The sequence below is a fragment of the Tyto alba genome, unplaced genomic scaffold (assembly GCF_018691265.1).
Source record: "Tyto alba isolate M040663 unplaced genomic scaffold, T.alba_DEE_v4.0 Super-Scaffold_27, whole genome shotgun sequence".
Lineage (NCBI taxonomy): Eukaryota > Metazoa > Chordata > Aves > Strigiformes > Tytonidae > Tyto > Tyto alba.
Window position 1 is genome coordinate 7,407,895 of NW_024881301.1, and position 23,221 is coordinate 7,431,115.

At 41.2% G+C, this 23,221-nt stretch overlaps 1 protein-coding gene across 3 annotated transcripts in view; it reads left to right on the forward strand.

The window, feature by feature from the left end:
• Nucleotides 1-1,973: 1,973 nt before the first annotated feature.
• Nucleotides 1,974-23,221, forward strand: part of OSBPL1A (oxysterol binding protein like 1A) — a 75,772-nt gene continuing 54,524 nt past the window's right edge. Inside the window, exons 1-11 of one of the 3 annotated variants that reach the window (XM_042797936.1) lie at nucleotides 1,974-2,062; nucleotides 7,521-7,643; nucleotides 12,230-12,315; nucleotides 14,482-14,556; nucleotides 15,692-15,803; nucleotides 16,904-16,989; nucleotides 20,583-20,727; nucleotides 21,470-21,537; nucleotides 21,618-21,662; nucleotides 22,708-22,781; nucleotides 22,864-22,927. In XM_042797936.1, the coding sequence (XP_042653870.1) occupies nucleotides 7,523-7,643; nucleotides 12,230-12,315; nucleotides 14,482-14,556; nucleotides 15,692-15,803; nucleotides 16,904-16,989; nucleotides 20,583-20,727; nucleotides 21,470-21,537; nucleotides 21,618-21,662; nucleotides 22,708-22,781; nucleotides 22,864-22,927 (876 nt within the window). In that variant the 5' untranslated portion in view covers nucleotides 1,974-2,062; nucleotides 7,521-7,522. Of the gene's footprint in view, nucleotides 2,063-2,544; nucleotides 2,899-7,520; nucleotides 7,644-12,229; nucleotides 12,316-14,481; nucleotides 14,557-15,691; nucleotides 15,804-16,903; nucleotides 16,990-20,582; nucleotides 20,728-21,469; nucleotides 21,538-21,617; nucleotides 21,663-22,707; nucleotides 22,782-22,863; nucleotides 22,928-23,221 lie in introns of those variants that run through there. The other 2 variants (XM_042797935.1, XM_042797937.1) reach the window with 2 other exon arrangements.

A 23,221-nucleotide genomic window follows, 5' to 3' on the forward strand; every position in this document is an offset into this window, starting at 1 on the left:
GCCTTCAGGCCTGTGTTGCAGTGCACAAAGCCCTTGCCCGCAGGATAAACTCCACCAGCAACTCGGCACAGAGGAGCCTGCAGGCAGTTCCCTCTTGGCTCAGGCGATTACACCACCTGCGTGGCCTTGCCTTTATCTAGAAGTGCAGCAAGAAGTTCTCATGTGAACACCCTTTATGAACAGCTATCTTCTTGTAAGAAAATTAAAGTAGCTTGAATGACCAAGGAGGAGCTTCCTTCCACGGATGGGATCTGTGCAGCCTGCCGTGGGAGAAATCCAACCAGGGTCAGTCCAGTGCTGCAGGAATGTGGGGTTCACAGCATCTGAAGGGACATAAGTTTTACTCACTATCTGTATTATTCTTCCCTATTCTGTCTTTTTAAAACGGTAATTTTATTACGGCATTTGTTGTCAAAGATTCAGAGAAAAACCCTGCACGGTCCCTCTCAATTAATTTCCCCTACTCCCTGGTGCAGAACAGGGACCTACGGTATAACTGACTGGTTGAAGGGTAAAGCTCTGTGCTATAAACTCTGTGCTGCATTGCAACAGGTTATAGAGTAGGGGGATGCTGATACTTTTATTGCAAAAATTATAATAAATATCAGAAAATAAATATATGAATATAGTATTTCTGTATGTAAAATATAATACAAAATAGGAGGAGGGAGGGATGCTTGATTTTATTGTGAGGTTGCTTGGATCTGTTATGGCATTGTGAAAGATGGCTTAAAGCCAGAAGCAAGAGGAAGAAATAAGGGGAGAGAAGCTCAGGCAGACTGACAGCTGTCACTGAGAGCATAGGAAAAGATGTGAATGTGGGCACAAAACAGCTTGTGCTCTGAAAATAAGGACAGCAACCTGAAGACCTGCTCTTAAGAAAGCCAGTGTGATCCTTCACTGTGATCTCTCAGATGTCATATATTTATTGCTGAAGCATCCCTGGGAGCAGATCTCTTAACTATGATAAACTAATTTAAAATAATGAAAAGCAGGAAAAGTCCAAGCATGGTAAATTTGTGTTATCTCTGCAAGTGTCAAACTGTTCTTCTTTGGTACTTCATTCCTAAAACATTAAAAATATATGTAGCTATAGACAATACAGAAAAATTAAGCACACCTCATTATTTCCGTCTCAAGAGTTTCACAAGAATTGCTCAGGTTTAAACTTGCCCACTTTTGGAACAGAAGTTTCATCCTAATCTTTTCAGGTAGTTTCTCATGGCACCTGTGGCTCCTGCCCTGCCTTCTCAGCGCTCCTTCTGCATGTCACAAACTCAGTCGTGCCTCAACGCTGCAGAGCTTCCCTGGTTCCGCAGTGAATTCCTGCAGGATTTCAAAGGCACAGCGGGAGCTTTCAAAATGCAACACCCCTCTCAGGTGCTAAAGGCAGAAAAACAAGGTGCCAGCTCTTGGTTTCAGGTGAAAAGTGGAGAATAAATAAGGGCAGGACTAAGAGGTGGGAAGGAGTGGCGCAGCAAGGGGCCCCGAACCAAGAGGTTGCTTCACTTTTTGCGCCGCTGTAGTGCCAGAACTCTGGCTCTCGGGTTGTTTTGGGGCACGTTGTTCTCAGGAGCGGCGCATGTATTCGCAATTTTCCCTTACGTGCCCCACTTTCGCATACGAGACTGAAGCGATTTTCCAGGACGCCCCTTTTTCCCCCCGGGTCATACATCATCCTCGTACTCTGCCCGTGTCCCCACGTCCCCTCTCGGTAGCTCCCCCTCGGCAGAGGCGCGGGGCTGGGGCGGCCGCCCCGGGGAGGCAGCGGCGCCCCCGCCTGCGCCCGCTGTGCGGCCCCATTTCTCCCCTCCCGCCTCCTCGGGCAGGTTACGGCGAGCCCCGGACTCCGGGACCGGCCCCACGCGTGCAGAACAAGCCCCGCCGCCCGCTCCCACCCGGCCGTGGGGGGGGCGGGGGCGGGGGGGAGGCGGGGCCGTGGCGGGAGCGGGGCGGAGCGCTGCCCCGCCGAGAGCTCGCGCCGCCCGGCCTGCGCGGCGGGGGCGGGGGGAAGCGGCCCGCGCGGCCGAGGCGCCGCCGCCGGTGGTCACGTGCGGGGCCGGTGCGTATAACGCAACGGGAGGGTGGAGGGGGGGCGGTGGCGGGAGCGGCGCGGCGCGGCTGGTGGTCAGCCCACCCCACTCCACCCGCGTGTTTTCTTCCGTGGCGCGCAGTGGGGGGGGGGGGGGGGGGATGCGGGGGCGGCAGGATTGAGCCGCCCTGCCGCTGCGGCGTTTGCTTTGTTGCTGCCGTTATTGCGTGCGTTGCTGTCCCCTCCTCCCGCGGAGCGGGAGGGGACACCAAGTTTGGCAGGAGCCGGCTGCGAGGGGCGCGGCAGGGCCGGGCCGGGGAGGCCTGCGGGGCCGGCGCTGCGTGAGGGGGTTTGGGTTGTCGCTGCGTTTCGCCCCCCTCAGAGCGCGGGGGGGGGGGGGGGCGCGACCCAAAGTAGGACTCGGGTCGAGGCTGAGGAGCTGAAGCAGAGGCAGCCTTGGTAGCCGGGGGGGGGGGGGGAGGGTGGGTGTGTCGGGCCTTCGGTAAGCGGTGTGAGCGCCCGCTGTGGTGTGCGGGTGGCCCTTCCTCCTCCGCCTCCTCCTCCTCCCTGCAGCACTCCCGTGGCCGTGGCGGAGCTGCGGCCGGTGCCCGCGGGCGGGGCGGTCCGCGCCCGGGCTCTCAGCGCGCCTGTCCCCTAGGCGAGAAGCGCAGCTGGTGTGATGCGGGAGCCCGTCGCCTTAAAAGTAATAATAATACTAATTAAAAAAAAGTGTTCGGTGACCGGTGCGGTAGCGAAGGGCGCGGTTCCAGGCGCAGGCGGGGAACCCCCCCGCCATTCCGCCGAGGCTGGGAGGTACCGGGAACGGCGCCTGCCCGCGGAAACGGAGAGATCTCCCACTGCCTCTGGTAAGCTTCTTCGGGGCTCCTGGGCTGAAAGGAAGTCTTCGATGTAGCAGAACAAAACTATGTGCAGAAAACAGCCAAGAGATGCCCATGAGTAAGGAGTAGTTCAAATAGCCATTACTTTGGCGGTGCTATTGAGCAGATACTGTGTTATTGCATCTGTGTTAATTGTGACTGATCAGACAGTAACTCGATTTTAGATAGGAGGTGTTTCCACATGAAGCACTGTGAGTGTCGCAGCAGCATGTCCAATTTACAACTTCTGGAGCCCTTTCACTGAAGATTAAAATAACTACTTTTAGATAACATCACTTGTGCTTCTAGTACTGCAGCTCACTCTTCTTGGAGTAACTCCTGTCCGTACGGTGTGTTGTGTGGGTTTGTAGACAGGTTCTGTCTGTTTGTGCGGTTTGGTGCATTTTGCCTTTCTTCTTTACAAGCATCACATTACAATGTGTGCATGCAGGGACGTGTAGAAAGTTTTCCTGAGCAAGTATCATCCTTTCTTACAGGAATCTAGTTTTTGTTGCTAGAGGGAGATCTCTTGAAATACTAGCCAGCACTGTGCTTTTTGCCAACCTTACTGTTTGTCATGAATGGAGAGCTTCCTATACAACCAATGGCTGCTGACTCAGAGCCTTAACATTAAATTGGGCAGTGGCAGCACTGCTTCTGCTGCTTGTCAAGGTGCAGCAGAGTGAAAACCAGCCATATTCTGGTTAGTGTGTACTGTCACTGTTCTAGGCTACGTACATGGCAGGAGGCCTCAGCAGGAGAAAAAAAAGCAAAGCAAAAGCAAGTGGATCTTATCAACAGTGCTGCTCCATGGTCAGGGATGGCAATTCTGGTCTTCAAAGACCACTCTGTGAGGAAAACAACTCTTTATTGCTTGGAACAGTTGGGTAAAGTTGGTAGTTAGGTGGCCTTTCATGGTTAAGTATTCTGCAAAACTCCCCCTAGCAGGCATGCAGGTGGAATGGTAGCCTGGGCTCTCTACTCTGTTGGAAACAACTCCTGTGTGAAGACAGATGCTGTAATAGCGTGAGAAGATCACTCTGGCATATGTCTCGTAGAAGAAGATAAAAGTGGAGCTTCTCAGTGCTATCTTTTTATACCTTCTTAAAGGATAAGATCACATTAGCAGTCAAGTACTGCTCTGGTAGTCCTAATGAGTTCAACAGAAGTGCCTTGCAGTCACATCTCGGCCGTATAGGAGTCACTAAATATTGATTCTTGTGGTGTTTTCTCATGGTATATCAGTGGCTGCAGAGACTACCATACAAGCCTTTCAACAGTGCAAGGCATAAAGATGAGCTGTGAAAGGCAGTTTAACCTATACCAGCTGATTAATGAAGTAAGTTAATGATAGCACCACCACCGACTGAACAGATATCCGCTCTCTTAAGTGGCTGGTAGCTTTTCATGTAGGCAGCACGATTCATGTAGATTAACCTGCTGGTAGTATTTTATGGCTGATAAGTCCAAACTAAACTATAAAGTTTCTCCATCAGTGCTGATGGTTTGGCCTGGTACCTCAAAATGGGTGGGTGAGGATTTGAGAGCTTTCTTGGAGGTGGCTCATGTGACCGAATAAACTCCTGCCTGCAGGGAAATGCACATTGATGAAGTACAGTTGTAAGCGCATAGCACTTTGGTGCCTGTGTATTGATTTCTTGCTGTACTCTAAACCTTCCACTCAGACTTCGTTGGTGGTTGCTCATCTCCATTCCAGAGCAAATCCTGTTGCTTGAAGCAGTATTTTCAAGATTATGCTAAGTTCTGTTAAGAGCCCCTTTGCTGCCAGCTTCATTTAGGCACTTCATTTAGCTTGTTAGCTAAAACTTTAGGTTCTGTATCACTTGTCTGATGAGTAACTGCACACAGATTCACTTTCCAGCCCCAACTGTAGGAACATTTTCATGTGAATGATCCTTCTAACTATGACTAATAGCTAGGCAGTCATTCTTCTGCATCACTGCATGCTTCAAGCTTACAAAGTGTATTTGAAATTGGAAGCTTGGCCTAAATGCAAAGTCTTTGGGGACTAAACCAGTGAGGCTGACAGTCCCTTCATAGTCATGTTACTATGCATGTCACTCTACTGCTAATGTTTGCTGTAAGAGTCCAAATAAATCAGTGATGTTAACCTAATGACTATGTGAGGGGAGAGAAATCATGCAAGTAACTTTACACAGTGATTCAGCTTTTGTGTCTCTTATGCTGTTCAAGATTCTGCTCGTGTATAAACTGGCCTTGCTGCATACAAGAGTTGTGCATTTGGATCAGCTTCTTAGTTCCCTTCCCAAGCAGTCTTTTCTTTCTTATCAATATCAAATGCAAACTGCAGATTCTTAATGTGTTGAAAGTGCATCACTACTCATACCTGCTGTGTATGTGGGATGTTGACAAATGATATGAGATGTTGATAGGTGTGTGTTTCTCTCATCTGAGACATTTGAGAGATTGCTAAAGAAATACTGTGTGGGAGAGGATGAAAATGAAGGATGAGCTTTGCTCCCCCACTCCAGCATCCCTCATGATGGGTTAGCCATCAAAATGAGCTCTATCCTCTTAGCTTTTGGCTGTATGATTCTCAGTGCTGCATTCTGTGTCCCCCTGAAACAGTATCATTCAGCTTCAGAGAAAGTCTTACAGACTGATAATACATGAACATACTTGATTTTGATCTTTCTCTAGACACTGGTAGAACTGATTCACCGAGGAAAATTTCACCTGCCCCAGTAACAACAAACTGCTGTGTTGCCTCAGACAACTGGATAGCCTCCTGTTTAAAGGAGGAGATAGCTTCAGGGCTTGAAGGATTACTAGAAGGAGTAGTAGTGTTTTGTTTTGTTTTTTTCTAGTAGAACAGAAAAGCAGGCACAAACAAAGAGTATGGTGTAACTGCTGCTGGAGAGTTATTTGTATCCTGTGTCTGTGGTAGATTGCAGGTGACTGATCCAGCCTGTTCTCCTGAAACGGGTTAGAAAGGGCTTAGTTTCTGTGAGATTCTTTGAAGACAGATAACCGCTTTCCCTTTGCTGACTGAGCAAAAGGTAGGGGAGGACTCTGTATTGTGAGCGCTTCGGCAGCTGTGCTGTTCCAGGCTTGTCTGTCTTGAATATTAGAAGGTCTGTCACTATTACAGGCTTTTTATTGCTTGAGACAGTGAGAACACTGGCTTTTTCTTGCTGCGTAGCTTCTCATCTTATGGTAGTCAAAGAGTTCCCTGCATCTATTTTAGCTGTGAGTGTATGTGGTGCGATCAAGTTGCCTGTCCAATGCAGCAGAGTGCAAACTGTTTGTGGGACTAATCAAAACCTCTGCTAATATAGGAAAGCTAACTATGTGAAGCCAGAAATATTCTTCATAATCATTAACTGACTTTACCAGATTCTGCAGAATCTAGATTTCTAAACCTAGTATGTCAGGTAAATATGCTAAACTGGAGACTTTAAATTTGGATCACCTCTTCTTTCACTATTGATTTTAGCAGCAATAAACTGTGTATTGCAGCATGGTCTCTTGAGACTGCCTTTAAAATTGCTTCTTGACACCTCTTAGAAGCAGAGTATTTAAATAGGACATTAAAATTGTTTTTTGCCTGTGCTGAGATGCATCTGCGCCTAGTAGTTATAACATTTAAAAATTAAAAAAAAACCCAAACCAAACCAAAACAAAAAAAACCCAAAACAAAACCAAAAAGGGTAAAACAACTTCAGATTATGATTCTGTAAGCGTGGAAAAGGATCGATTAAGATGTCACTTAATAACTGTATTCTGCAAGAGACCTGGCAAGTAGCAGTATTACTTGCCCAAAGGTCTAAGGCTCCCTTTCTAGTAGAGAGCTGTAAAAACAGTTATGCTGACAGGTTTTGTTTTCTCTCTTATTTGAAAGATGTAAACGCTCCTTTTTTTGTAGTTCAAGAGCAATGGTAAGATGAGGATTGGCTAGTGATCTCTTACAGTTGTGTGTTAACTTCTTTATATTGTACTATTGTGTTTCTTTAAAGATAAGGTCAAATCTACAAAGTTGTTTGAGTATCTGACTCCCCTTCAAGTCAAGGTTGGAGGGTGTCAGGTATCTGAGCTCAAGAGCTGATAGTACCAGTCACTGATGGGTATCTGAGACCTCCTGCAAACACAGATTCTGTTCCTCAGAGTTGGCAGCCAAAATAAGTCTCAGTTAATTCAGAAGAAATACTTGGGTTAAAGGTCATACATAATTTTATTTTTTTCTTTTCCACATTGCTTCTGGAAACCTTAAGGGGTAAAGGTAAAAACCTTAAGAGGAGGAAGTAAGTGCTTACTGGTTATACTTGTAGCAAAGCTTGCCTTGTTTGTGGCATACAAACTCCTAAGCCACACTTAGAACCTAGAAAACCAAGAAGCAAGAAAACGGATATTTTCTTATTTAACTTTATTTGCTTGAGGAATTTTAATGCCTCTTAATGGCATGACTGAGTGCTGGACTGTTGAAAGCAGCTTACACATTAAATGTGTTCCACAGAAGAAATAAAATAATCATCTTTCTTATACCAGTGTTAGTATTAAATAAGGGAGAAAAGTGACATAATATAGCATCATAAGAGATTGCAAAATATTTTTTTTCATATCTTTATTAGAGATGAGTACTGAAGCAGAACAGCAGCTTCTCCATGATGCTAGAAATGGAAATGCTGAAGAAGTTAAACAGCTGTTGGATACCATGGACAAAGGAGAAATAAGCTTTGATATCAACTGTAAAGGTAATCTCACTGTTGAAGCCACATGTAGTGAAACTGTTACTGATAGTACATCTTGCTTTCTTTGAAGTGTTCTACAGGGTAATAAAAAACACTTAAACAGCTGCTTCTGCTCTGATTTAAGGACGTACTTGCATAGGAGAGGGATTATAAAGGCAGAGTACAGGTAGTTGTAATGCAGAAAACCAGAGAGTAATTCCCAGAAGCATCAACAAGACAAAGAATCAGTACCTATTTTTGCCTCTGTTCATGCTTGTGCCAACTGTGGAGCTTTATAATACTAAACAAAACAGACCATGGTGACAGCAAATGGTTCAGGGAGGTAAAGAGCCTCCATTACAGCTGCAGAGAAGATGAGGTCATACATTCATTTATTTGTGCTGTACTATGTGTGACTTTTTTTTTAAGGTCCATGCTTCATTATCATGTAGTATAGAGCAGCTACATCTCTTGCCACTTGCAGGAATGGTTGGGACAAATGTATGCTTTTTATCATTATCAGTGCACTTGGTTACTTGGGAAAAGAAAGTAAACCTGTGTCTGTCTGGCCAACATTAAGGTTTTGCACATGCATAGCTACCATAGTTATAGCTAAGCAACTTGCTTGCTGAGCATTGAAACTTCAAACTGGGGCTGCATTTGCAAGCTTGCTAGCAGTTGCAGACTGCCCTACTTCTTTATTGATTTAGTAGCGTTATATTTCTCCTTATTTACATGAGTGTGTTTTTGGTTGCTTCAAAAAAAAAAAAAAGTGGATGTGTATCCCACTCTTTCTACACAAGCTGGTGTTTCTTTGTTCAGCATTTAACCGTTAGGCAGCACTGATAGTGCTGCAGAGGGACAGGGAGCTTCCTCTCAGCCATGACGGAGGTAACGCCTTGCCCTGAAGAGCAGTGAAGCCTGTTATCTCAACAAGCTCTCTCCCTTTCCCAAGTCCTGTTCTTAATCATGGGTTTACTCATCCTTTTGACTACTCAGCCATGTCTGTGTTTTCCCAATAGTTAATGAGCTCATCTCAGAAAAACAAATTGTAAAACCCAAACCCTTGCTACTTCATCTCCAGGGAGCTAGTTCATAATTTAAAGGGGAGCTAGGCAGAGCTTGATGGAGCTGAAGTCCTCCACCTGCACAAGTATGTCCTTTGCAAATATTCATGACCATTGTGTATAGTGCCTAAACTGTTGGAATAAAAGGACCTTAAGATTCATGAAACGGTACCCATAAATAAATTGCTGAAGTCAAGAAGAAGTTTCAGAGCTTTCTCAGATGTGTTCTTAAACATAATCTGAAGTCAAGAAAACATAATGAAATGGCATAGTCTGCAGTTGTATATTATATCAGGCAAAATGGTCATTGGTCAGCATTCCTGCTCCAAGTCAAGTGTTAGTATTATGAAAGTCTGCAGCATAGAAGAGACTCAGCTAATGAAGGAAAAGATAGTGCTTAGCTGTTACTCTTCCAGTTTAGCAATACATGGCCAGCCAGCTGAAACATTCTTGCCAGTGGGAGGTCTAGGAAGCTAGAGGGAACATGCTGGTGATAGTTAGGTTAAACAAAATAATTCTCAATATTGAATCTATACACAGTGAAATATCTGCTTTCTAAGTTCTCATTCTTTTAAACATTAGAGGACACATAAGTGTAACTAAAGTATTCTCTGGGGGAACTGTTCTGGTTGTGTGAAACTCCAGAGTTAAATCTGTGGTTTTCCACGGTCGCTCTTCAGAGGCTGACTGCTTCAATCACTCTGCTCCTGTAGAGTACTCCGTTGGAAATAGTCTAAGACAAATGCAGGCCAAACAGCCTCTGCAGTATAACTACCCCTGCCATTCTGCCTTCTCACTAGCAAAACTACTATGGCTTGCTGCAAATCCTGATCTGTTAGGTACTACCAGATAATAATTGCATGTCGACGTGATGGTTAACTAAAATTCAGGCTGTAGACTGTAACTCACTTTTTGCGACCCTCAGTCTTCCTTCTGTTCCCTACAGCCTCTTGTCCTTCTCTCATTACCTTCTGGATAATCAGATGTCCCTAGAAAGTCAGGGTATGGGGAATGTCTTCAGTGCTGCAGCAGTTCCTTCAGGACTTGCATCTAATTGTGGCAGTGACAGTTGGAATAAAGTACTTTTGGAGCAGGTGCGAGGCTGTACTGGAGGTAGTTTAAACTTCCCCCAGACTGTGCCTTGGAAGACAAAAGTCCGAGACACTTACGTGCCTGGGTGTCAAAGCCTACCTTCAACAGCTTGTAAGACCTGTTGTCATTCCAAAGGTGAGCTTATATCTGAGTCTGTGCTCTAGATTCACGAGTGTGAAGTCTGATAACAATGATCCAGAACATCCTTATTTCAGCCAAAGTGAAGGAAGAGAAAGTAAGTCCAGGATTTTTGTACTTGCTCTGTTGTGACTGGATTCTAGCCAGTCAACACTTGCAGATAAGCAAGACTTGCTTGATGAGAATCCAGCCAAATGGTGTGAACTTCCATTTCCAGTTTTCTCAGTTCATTGATTTTAAAAGAAGGTATCCACATCAAAACAGCACAAAACTTGGGTTTCATCCAAAATGATTGTGTTTTCTAAGGCTGTGTTGGCTCATTCTCCTAAAATATAAGAAAATAAAATATCTCTGACTTTGCAAAGTAAGAAAACTGTAAAATAAAGTCAATGGTCAATAGTCTGTTATGGCAAAATACACATTTGAATGACTCTGCAGTAGCCTAGCAGACAACCACCAGGAAATGACTGCATAGTTTGTCTCTATTCTCTAAAGTATCAAAGCAAAGAACTGGATGGGAGGGGTAAGGGAATTATTTTTTTGTGTGTGTTCTATTTTCTTATCCTTCTATTCTACCCAGTGTAATGTTGGCCTGGTTTAAAATAATAATAAAAAAAAAAGTGCAAACACTTGTGGTCACTTGAAGAGAACTACCAAACACCTCAAGAGCTTGAGAAGTAACTGGTCAGCTATCCTCAGAAATGCAAGCATTCAGAGTGGATGCAGAACAAGGGCCTGTGGCACTTTATTCAGTAAGAACTACAAATCTGGACAGGTCCCTGGTTTTTCTTCATGACCGAGTTCTTTGGCAGCATCACTGCCTTGTCAGTGCTGTAACTAATGCCTGTCTTGGGCTAACTGTATGAATTCAGTGCAACTTGAACCTCTTTTGTGTTCTTTGAAAGAACCTTCTTCCCTATTAGACTGAGAGATGAATGATGTCCGTTTAGTATGTTTTCCAGCACACATAGTCCCAGAGTTAGTGATCCACACAGTATTTATCTTCTGTGGTACTTTATTCCGTAAGTCACATAGGGCAGGAACTCTGTTGTAGGCCAGACTGGGGTGAAGGGAAGATATTAAATATGGGGATGGAACGACAGAAGTAATTGAAGAGAATTAAATAACAAAAGAAATAGCGAATGAAGGACAAAAATGTTAATTGAAAACAATTGTAAGAAATAGGAAAATATTTCAGCTGTGAACCACATTCTAATGTTAATTTGTAGTATGAGAGCAGAAAGAATGATGAACTTACAAGACCAAGCAGTTCTCTTTTTCCTTGTACTAGTGGCTTGTCCCCTCAGGGCAGACTTGTTTTGTGCGTGTTCCAAACCTCAATGCTTGAGGATACGTGAAAGGGGAAAAATGAATAGTGCCAGTAATTTCAAAACAATTTCTAATGGCTCATTTTCATTTTGCTTCCAAATACAAAATGATAGCTTTTAGGTGGCACTTGGAATGCTGTGGGTCTGCTGCTTAGTAAAAACAAAGCACAAGTCAGCTTTGCTTAATGCAATTGAGTGTTACAGTCTAAAAGTAACATCAGTTGTTCGCTTAATAATCTCTAATGCTTTAATATCTTGCTTTTAAAGAACTGATTGTAGGACAGTGTTTGAATTCCATACGTATAGCCAGTCTTCCCAGGGCATGCTTTAAATGCTCTGTAAAGCATAAATCATAGTTTCCTTTGCATGGTCACCTCTGTGCCTTCTTTCTGCCAGTGCTTATCATTCCTGCAGAGGCTTAGAGCTGTAGATGGTACCTGAGTTCTACAGTGCACAAAGATTTCAAATCATGATACTCAGTAAGGCTATCTTTATTAAAAATGAGTACAAGCACAAGACAACAAAACCCCCTAACATTAGGTCATCTCAGCTGTTTTGTTTTGAATCCTCTATTTGGAAGATGGGTTGTCCTACCTCCCATTTGTGTGCAGGAAATAAAATAACCAAACAGTTTTTTGATAAACAAGAGAAATGTGTGGTTGTATGTGCTATTTTCGTAGTGAATGAAAGTAACTGAAGCTTCTTGCTACTGTCAAAGAACAAGATACTGCATGACAACAAAAGCTTTATTCTCCATCAGACTACATGACTTTCTCTTTTCAGAAGTATTTTCTAGATTTGAATCTAATACTCAAACTGCATCCTGATTTAGTAATTCAGATGCTGTGAATACTACTGATGCTTCTAGTCTCCTTGATCCTCTGTTACTGTGAAGAATGATCATTTATGCCAACCTCCAAGCACATGACAAGATCTTTTTTTGTATTGTGTGACCAGAACTTAATTTACCCGTTTTGTCTTTTAGGCAGAAGTAAATCTAATATGGGTTGGACACCTCTTCACCTTGCTTGCTACTTCGGACATGCTGTTGTGGTAGAGGGTTTGCTGAAGGTATGTTTCTACTTGCCTCTGTGTAAGGCAGAAAATTCTTTCTTATTCTAGAAGCAGTTAGCATTTTTTCAGGTTTTTTATGATAGAATAAAGGCAGCTTTGTAGAGAGGCAGAGCCACTCCTACAGTTTATCTGCATGTAACATAGAGATAACTGATTGTTAAAACTAGGGAGTGAAATGGTTGCGGTATTAAGATCATCCCAGTTTACAAGGACCCAAAATAGTGATGCTGGGAGTCTATACAGTCGTATACAGCTGTTACTCTGAACAGTGTTTACGATTATCAATACTTAACTAACTTTCTCATGGAGTATGTGTGTTTGTGTAACCATCTGAATGTAGGAATTAAAGTTGTATAGTGTATATATATGCACTCGTGAAAGCTTTAGCCTTTTCAAGCCTAGTGGATATCTGCATATAGTAAGCCAGTATCTGATACAAATAAGGCAAGTGCTTCAAGGGCCTGATCTAGCTTACTGGAGTAGATAAAGTATATACTTCAGGCAATTTCACTTACTGAGTTGTAGGAAAGGCTAAAGTGTTTCAAATACAAAAAAAAAAAATCTGTGTTATCTAATTGTATGTTATACATAGAAGTATGTTTAGAGTTCTGGGTGAAGTAACCTGTATGTGTTTATCTCCAGGCACAGGCTGACATAGTTTGACTCGTTACTTCTTTCTAATGTCTTGGAAATAATGAACTGTGAGATGATGAACCTCTGTCATCAGAGCTGACCTATTCGTATCTTCATAGCCACATCTGCACTGCATTTGCAGTTGTTTCTGACTGAGTTTATTTTTTACCCTCAGCTCTCAGGGTAGCTTCAACCAACCCTAACTGTATTGTACCCTATTCATGTTTGAAAGATTTTGTTGTAGATGGAAGGAACATGCCATAATAATGACTGTAAAGCAGGAAACAAATTTGAGATTTCTTTGAGTTCTTCTCTAGCCTACACACTTGCTCAGTAGATAGTGCTGTTCTCGATACAAGAGGGCTACTTAAAACAAAAGGTAAAGTTTTGTCACTTAGTCCATTTGTCAACACTTCCAGAGTTGGAAGAGTATATGGTACTTTGTGCTTTCTTCTTTGCTGATAGGGCTCTTGAAAGGGTTTTATTTAAAGAATAAGTCAAATAATAAAGGAGGCTGTACACCTCTGAAAGCTAGGCATGTACGTGTGTCCGTGTACTTGCACCTAGATTTTTGTGCTCTAAGAGTAAGTGAGTGAATGAAGTACTCTCAGAAACATCTCTGGAACTAGAGTCAGGTTCATCAGTTAACTTCAGGCGGGCAGCAGTGACCTGGCTAAATTATGTGATCTAAACATATGTAACAAAGTTAAATATGTCCTGCCTTCTTTCTGACCATTTGAGAGGTTAGGTAAAGCCGTGTAGAAGACATACTTAAAGAAAGAAGGATAGGATTCTTTGGTTTCCTGGAACAGTGCCTGTGCAGTGTGGCAAGCAGTCTTCCTTCCAGAAAACAGGTATGGGATGGAGAAAGTGTGTGGCAAGAGGAAGGGAGATTCACGACAGAGATTGTAGAAGAGAAAAGGGAGAAGAAAGGTTAAGTTTCAGATGGTACCATCTTAATGCTGACATGGAAGTTTCACTTCAAGTGAAAGAGCAGCAATAGGTGCTGAGAGAGAATACCATTTGTTAAATCAGGAGCACCAGGAGGCTGGCACTACTATGTGTACATCTAGTAATATATGTATGCATGTTATACAGTACCACTGTAGTTCCTTCATTAAGTTGTTTTGTTTTGTTTTTTTCCGACACCTACCCTCCCACCAAAAAAAAGCCAAACACACAAAAAAAACCCTCAAAACAAAAATCCAAGCAAAACAAACAAAAATCAAGCCAACAACACCTCCATGCCCTTTGTTAAACTTATTTTTCATATACCTTCTTCTTAAAAGTGAGAGGTGCCTGGAAAAAATGCAGGAGGCTTTTCCTTTTTAAAGCAGTTAATAGAATGCTGATTATGAATCTTACTTACATATTTTATCTTTGTTTCTAGGATGGCTGTATTACAGTTTCGACCTGTTTGCCACAAGGCCTACATTAGTGTCCTGTCCTCCTCTCCCCTGGAGTCAGAGGGAATAGCTATGTAGTTCTTGTTCGAAGGACATTTAGATGTCTTTTGGTCTTCCTGTTTAGGCTGGTGCAGATGTGAATGTGCTGAATGACATGGGGGACACTCCACTCCATCGTGCAGCTTACACAGGACGTAAGGTAAAGTAGGTTCCCTTTTTTTAAGCCTCAATCATAGAATTATTAAGGAAATACTAGCAATAAGATCACTTTAAAAAGATGTTTTTACAGTGTCTAAAATCTGCTAAGAGCGTGTTCAAAAGTGCTAGGCACATTGCCTGGCTGGTATAACTCTGTCCAAAACAAAAACATGATACAAATATATTTTCTTGAAGGTAGGAGAAGACTGGTCTGTGGTTTGTCTTGGTATACTTTGCCATATCTTTTTTTTTTTTAGTTTTTTGTTGGTGAAGATTTTGCTGTCAGACAGAGAAAGAAATAGAATCAAAATAAATAGAAATTGTCTTCCACTGTAGCACTGTGCATCAGTTGTGGAACTGATATTGCTTCTGTTCTGCTGTGTGTCAGAGATGATGCTGAAGCATAGCACTACCTCTGGCTGCAGGTGCTAATTACCATGTGGAAACCAATGTAAAGATCTCTCATCTGCTACTGAAGTACAACAGATTAATTTGTGTTTGTGCTTGGTATATTTGACGCAGTAAAAGGAGCAGGGGTTGTTCCTCCTAACTAACTGCATACTTACATCGTGAGAAACCACATTGGTTTTATATTAGTGGCTTTTGGAGGCTAAAAAATATAAATTAGGACACACTGGTTCATTTGATGTCTAGAAGTGCTGTTTATTCATAGAAAACTAGAGGTAAAGAGCTTTTTATAGGCCTGTAATGTCAGACTAGTTCGATTGTTCCCCACATGCCACCATCATTCCCAAACTAGTACTACCTCTATGGATAACCTCTCGGCCCTTCTGAAGGTCTGACTGCTTAGTTTCTTATCAAAAGAGTCAATCATACTATTTTTATCTGTCAAATTCAGCATTCACACCAGGTACACCAGCTTTGAAATCAGAGAGGGTCTTTTCAGCTATAATTAATCTCCTGTTAGTTCCTTCAGTCTAACTGATGTGACAGAGAAGGTTGCAGTTAGTCCTACTCTTCAATCTCTCTAAAACATCCCTTCCTGTTTTCGTAAGTCAGCAGTGGTGAGAAGCCGTTATACAGTTCATATTACAGGATGTCAGTAGCTGGAGACCCTGCCTGTGGCCTTGCCATAACAGAGATAGATAAGCAGTGTTTTTCAAATTGTTTTCCAGGAGGTGGTGATGTTACTCTTGCAGCATAATGCTGATACTTCTATTGTTAATGGGAGTGGAGAGACTGCGAAAGAAGTTACTCATGATAAAGACATAAGAAATATGTTGGAAGGTAATTTTAATAGGTCATAGCCTGTCCTTTTTTTTTTTTCAACGCTTGTACATTCTAAAAGTGGACCTTCTCCTGCAAGCTACAGAAGCTCAATGGAATTTTCTTTTTAAATTTGGTCATTAGAAAGAAAAAAGTTACAGTTTTTGGTTTTTGTCTTCAGTACTGACAGCTGGGATTTTTTTTTCACAATATGTCTGCAAGTGACTTAGAGAGTTAAGTATCATGAATGCCAATAGCATTATTCCATGTAACTATTTTGTTCCTGCTGATGTTATCCTTGCTACAGCTCTGAATGGTACATGTCAGTCAAAGCCTTAGTTCACTGTAAGAGGATAAACTCAAAGAATAGTGACCAAAATTCTGAACAGTTTGCAAAGGTCACCCAGTTTGGCATCAAGTTTAGGACTTGCTATTGCAGTCTTAGAGGTTATGTCAAAAAAAAAAAAAAAAAACCAAAAAAAAAACGCTTTCCCTTCATTTCTTCCATTGCCTCACAGGTGTTGAAAGTACATAGGCTCACTGCTTATAGTTTTCAAGAGTTCAAGAACTGCAGTGCTTTCTGGCATTATTATGTGATACCCCTAAATACTGCTGAAGCTCTGTGTCCAGTACCACAAGCTATATATGTGAAAAGTGATTTCACTTCTGATTCTCCATGCAAGTGTACAGATAACAGTCCTTTCTGCTGCTCATCTGCTGGATTGTTAGAGAAGAATAAAATTCCTGTAGGATGATAGGAAGAGTAGAAGAGAAACTGAAAAGAACACAGGGAAGACCCGACGAAGATCTCGCATAGTTCCACTGTTTTCCCTTTGACTAGGGAGTGGGGTTGGGTTGTAGGTGTTTACAAAATAATAACAGCAGCATATATATGTGCATGTGGGTACACACCTGGACATCTTGTGAGATATTATATGTTCTGAACCTATTTTGCTCTGACACAGATTTTTCTGAATAAATATTCCATTTATACCAGTCCCAGATAAATAATACTGGAAACTTGCTTTTCTAGGCTTGTTTTGATAAAGTTTCATGAATGCTGTACTTTGTGTATACTTGATACTTTGAGACTGACCTTAATTTTGGGGGTTTTTAAATAGCAGTGGAAAGAACACAAGAAAGGAAACTGGAAGAAGAACTCTTAGGCGCAGCAAGGGAAGGGGAAACAGGGAAACTGACTGCCTTGGTAAGAATTCAAGTGCTTCTAATACTTCTGTGTTAAGTAGTTCAAGCCATAATGCTAATGTATCAACATGTGACATTAGGCCTTGCGTTTCAAAGTGCTGTGACTTCAGAATATTAGTGCTGTGTACCGTATTATGTTGGTAAGGTGCTGAGCCCTCAGGGGTTTTCCAGCCTCCTTGTTGGAGGCTGCAGAGCAATGGTTTTCATCTTTTTTCATGTTTCTGAATACTCTTCAGTTAGTTGTAAATAGCAGTGTAATGGTTCTAGATCTAATGAGGTAAGCTTGCTGTGTTTTTGTGGATACCTTAATATCATGGTTGCTTACATTTTCACCACAGTATGGCCTATTTTAAATCTTGAAGGTAAACTTTTGTTATTAGCATCAGTGGCAGATGAAGTCTGTAGTTTTTAATGGACAGTCAGCTGCACAGCACAATTTCATGCTAAGCAGGAATTGAAAATTGTATATGTACACACATGCACACTTGTAATGCAAGCTGAACAATACTATAGCATGGTAAGGCTATCTGAGAAGCAAACACAGAAGAATTGAGACTGGAGGGTGCCTCTGGAGATGGTCTAGTCCAACGCCTGTTTGCAGAGCAGAATCAACTAGAGCAGGTTGCCCAGGACCATATCCAGTTGGGTTTTGAAGCAGGGTCTCTGTGCTTGAACTCAAGCTTTTGAGAGTCCTGAAGAGTTTCCTTGGGGAACAGACATGCAGTAGGGGGACATAAAGTTAGCACTTTTAATAATATCTTTTAAGGCATCAAATCAGTCTGAATATTCCTACTTCTTTCTGATGGATAATTCACAAATACAATATTTGTATTTTGAGAAATCTAATATTGTTTACTTTTCTGTCTAGAAGCCAGAGTGAACACCTATTTAAAATTTGTTATTTCCGTCCTCTAAATGTAGCTCTTCTAGTCTGAAAAGCCCTTATCTTTCTAACTCCTTCTTCTGTGGAAACTGTTTTTAAATCTTTGGTCATCCTTGTGATTCTTATTTGTAATTTTTGTACTATCCTCTTTGAAATGGAGAGAGAACCAGCACTTAAGATGTAGAAGAACAGTGCGTTAATACACTGGCATGACTGTATTAATTGTAATTATACACTGGCATAAGTGATCTGTTCTTGATTCTGGTAATTTGTAACACTTCTTGTATCTGATGTTTCATGCCTGCTGACTAAGCCTTAAACTGATGTGGTAAAAATTAGAAAAAGGTGACTCCTCATAGAAATCTGTCATTAAAGAACTGTGCTTTCTCTCACATAGCATGTAACCACATGTGTGCCTATAACTCTTCCTGTAAACATTTTAATTTCTAAGTGATTTTTAAAAAAATATTTAGTATCACTGAGCTCTGTATATGTGAGGACAGCTATATGTTGACCTCTTAAACTTTTCAAGGTACTTAACACATTTTTGACGCTGAGGCAGTTTTTAAGTCACAACAGGATTTTTTTGGAATCCTTTGGTGAGTACTTGAACGTGTGACCATTGAATTACACTTTTAAAACTCCTGCTGACTCTTGAGGAAGTCCAAGGAGCTTTCTCCACTTACAGCTCTATGGTGTAAACCTCCTTGACTTTCCTACCCTTAGGTTAATACCTCTGTGGAGAATTCATGTAGCTCTTCTGAACTGCCCTTTATCTTGAGAATTCGTCATACCTTGACTACTGATTTTCAAACCTTTCTGCTCCTAATGTATATATATTTAATTAGTAGACCATTATGCTCATGAAACTTTAGTTGCTTACATCTGTTTTTATTGTGAGACCTAACACACCAGAATTTCTTCTCTACTGCCCTGCTTTTGGAACAGAGTGCCACTTATTTTATTGTTAATTCTCCTCTATCTTCATTATATTTATCAAAAAAAGACTGTACTGCATATTGTAACACAGTTGTCTAGAAGAGAGAATTTAATGGTGCAGTTTCTCTAAAGCTTCTAGTTGGATTTAAGACCATTTTTTCTCCTTTTCCTGCATGTACTTTATAACTGCTCCTTCTATTGAAGTTTCTTGAAGTCAAAAGGTAGTGGTGGCTTTTGTGCTTAGCTTCTGTCAAGATTCTCACTAGATCACAGTATGTTTTGATACTGACTGCTGGACCTTAGTAGGTGAATCTTAACCCAGGCTTTTCAGTCTACTTGAGGCAAAAAACAGTGTGTTCTTCTTGTGAGTTCTGAAAAATGTACAGTACATCTGCTGAAATGACTGGAGGGAGTTTTATATCAATGAGTTGATGCATTAAACTTTCTTGAAAATACTACCTCGTAACAAGCTGTAAGCTGCTGAAAACACAGGCCTGTGGCTTGAAAGGTGTGGAAGCAAGAAGTTGGGAGGCAGAGATAAGACACATGTAAAACAGCTGGTCGGAAAAAGCGAAAAGCTAGGAATCCTCAGGAACTCAAGTATTTGACCTCAGTATTAATGAGGTTATACTTCCACAAGCTGTCTCTCTTTGACTTGTGTTCTCTTTTCAGTTGAACAGTAAATAACAGATGTAGCAGTTTATGCTTTACAGGACTATTTCTGAACCTATTTGAGGTGGTTACTGTTGAGGCTAACCTAAATTGCTGCCATGGGAATTCTATTATTTTGGAGTAATTTCTTTAAGATAGCATATGGCTAATGCGAAAGGCTTAGACTGAGTTTCTCCAAAGTTGTCATGCACTTGTGACTAGTTTCCTAAGAATGCTTGACAGTAACTTAGACTTTTTTAAGGCAGTCCCATTTGACTTAGAAGCCTAACTATAATGGCTGATATTGCATAGAATGGTTTGGGTTGGAAGGGGTCTTTAAAGATCTGATCCAACTTCCATGTACCCATCCAATAGCCACATATTTACATAGAAGTGTGGTGGTATTTTAGGGTGGTTAGTAGTGTCATGCTTCATGACCCTTCTCTTTGGGGTTAGTTTCTCAATGCATTTATATTGTGCTCAAGAAAAACTTTTTTTCTGCAATTACATAGCCGCTCTAATCCTAAATTCCCACAATAGATTTCAGAATGCAGCGGAACTGTTTATATAACAGACTGCCTATACTAGGACCTTTTAAATGGCCTAGGATAGCTCTGTTGCTGGGACCGGCAAGCCTGCCACTCTTCTATATGAAGTTCTTACTCTCTGAAACAGGGTGGCCGCACAGACTTGTTCTGGATTTAGTGCTGGCCCATGCTAACTTTCAGACTGTGCTTGGGAGTCTTCTACAGAGAACAGTAGATTTTGGCAGTAGGGTCACATAGCCATTCTAGTAACATAAATGACTGAACTGCAGTGCTGGAGAACTCCCTGGCACTGTGCAGTTGAGCAGGATAAATGTTTCCCAGGACACCATGTTGTGCAGTAGAGGTGGAATGGGTATAGCAGGCAAAAAACTGAGAAGTTCCTTACTCTAGCTGAACATCTTGCTTGATTGTTGTAGTCCTTGCCCTTCTCATAACACTTCCTACATGCCCTCTTTGTTGCCAGATCTATGCTGAAGCAACCTAGTTAGGAACAGCTAACTTTCAAAAGAATGAACTTGGCATCTGGAGAGGGAGGAAGACTCATAAGTAAGCAAAACATTGCTTTTTTTCCAGTTGAACAAGCCCAAACCACCTGATATCAACTGTACAGATCAGATGGGGAACACACCATTGCACTGTGCAGCATACCGTGCCCATAAGCACTGTGCATTGAAACTTCTAAAAAATGGAGCAGATCCTAAAATAAGAAACAAAAATGGTGAGTGCCAAATTAAAGTGCATAAAGTGTTAAGAGGAGATGGAAATTTATCAGTTTCTGTAAGCTATGTTACTTATCACTCAGTGTTCAGGGAAGATGTTACAGTGCTTTACAAGCTTTATATCATAATTAAAGGAAGCCCAACACTGACTAAATTGTAAGGCTTAAGAACTATAGCAAAATACTTTATCGTATATGCTTTTATTTTACAAACTTACCCATTTCTAGAGAATTTGCCTGCTGTCTGTCTTAACCATGAAATGTGCCTGGCTTTTGTTTTCTTAATGCTGGACACTGGATATAGGTAACAAAAAAAGTGATAAGATTGAAGATGTGGCCCAGACAAAGTGACTCTTCATAAGAAGGCTTCTAATGAAAGCAAATCCAGGAAAACTTTATGCAGATGTTATGCAACTGTGTACTTGACATCTGATTAAAGATGCCTCTATTTTGATATTTGTGAATGTTCTGTTTTATATAGATGAAGAGCTAAAACCAAATTTAAATAAGTAAGAACAAAGGCCTCTATGTGGTTAGTAGAACTCTGAATGACAGTTCAGTGCACTAAAGTTTAAAGCCTTTTTAGTCTTCTACCCCTGAAGAGCTAATGTTCCCCAATTCCAAGTAAACATAGATGCTTGTGAGGCCAAACTTTAATGGGTAAACACAATGACAGATTAAGTTAAGTACATCTGGGTTTATCTGCATCAAATTCTCATGCCTTGTCTTTGTTGCTAAACAGATCAGACACCCCTTGATCTAGCCCAAGGTGCAGAAATGAAACTGATACTGGGAGGTAAAACTGGAAAGGTAGGAACATTTGTATCCATTTAAAATACCAAGGCTTTCTAGTTGAAGTTTTTCCTACATGAGCTTTAATTTCTATGCAGGTTATCAACAAACCCCTGAGACGATACGAAGGTCTCCTATGGAAGGTGTGTCTTATTTCGTTTTCTAAAATAGCTTATAAGATCTCAAAGTATGTCCTTTTCTGTACTTAAGTGAGAGTTGATGAATGAGGTAACTTTTCAATAATACATTTATTAAATTACTTGACTTTAATCTAGTATATTGGACAAATTATAGATGGGCTGGCTGATGGAGCAATTCCTAGATTCATGGCACTCTGATCTTATCTTCAGTCCCTAAAATCTCTCTTCAGTTCTTGGTAATTTCTGAGATAAAGCTTCACTGTGGTAAGGCTTTGTTCTTGGTCTGTGTGGCGGGCAAAATATGTGTGTTTTTTTTTTTCTTTCTTTCCTGAATAGATGTCTTCAATAATCTGTGACTAATACAATATCTTTAATAATCTATGACTAATATTTTGCCACAAGTTCACCGTGTTCTGGAAATTTTAAAACTTAGAGGGAAGATGTCAGTCAGATGGTTGTTTGAAGCTTGTTTTGCACCGATAATCAAGTGAATCTTTTTTCCCTTGTTAAAAAATAGTATTTCTCAATCTTCTACATAAATGCTTAATTTTTGTGTTCCTTAATGAAATCTTTGACATTTTCTTTAGTGTAAATTTTCCTATGTATTCGCTCGCAGCTGTAATATAAGGAACTGTTTTAAATCAGAGCTATGTACTAAAGCTTGTGTAAGGAAAAATGTTGTAGTTGGTTATCTCAATATGTTTTATTTCTCATTTGATTTTTATAAAGTAGAATTGTGTGGTGATCAACAGCCCCTGTAATACTGAAAAATGCAGCATTTTAATATTTCAGTTTCAGCTGAATAGCAGGCCCAACAAAACTTTTGTCCTTAGGTATTTCCAAAAAAGAGAATAGCACTACAATTGTAAAGTATTCTCAGGTTGCTGTGATCACCAAGGTCAGTAAAACCTATAATGTTTTCCTAATGACTGCCGGTTCCATGTAATAGCCTTCAAGCTGTCAGACATACTGGGAATAACTTCAGCTGTTAACCTTACCTGGCTGTTTTTGTTGTGGTTTCTTTAAATTTTTTTCTTTTTTTTCCCAGAGCTCACGATTTTTTGGTTGGAAACTCTACTGGATAGTTCTAGAACATGGAGTCCTTTCCTGGTACCGGAGACAGTAAGTTCTGTGTTTTAAATTTCTGAAAAGTGATATAAATATTTCCCATCTTCACTTTATTAAATCTGTTTTTCTTTCAAAGAGCTGATGCGGTCAATAATGATCATCGTCAAGGATGCAAGCATCTAACACAAGCTGTCTGCACGGTAGGAAGTGAAATGACTTGTAACTACTGGGTTTTTTATGTGATGGTGTTCCATACCTAGACAATGAAAACTTCAGCTAGGTTGGTAAACATGCCTTTGTTATAAAAAAGGGAAAAAGCTTGTGCTGTTGCAAGAAACACTGGTTGTTGTCAAGCAAAGTATTCTTATATGTAAAGTGTCCATAATGTTCCTTCACTTCTTTCCAAAGTCTTGAAGATTTAAACAAACATAAGGCTTCTTAAAATCATGCCTCCTCAGTTGTGCAAAACAGCTGTTAGAAGCATGTGATACAGA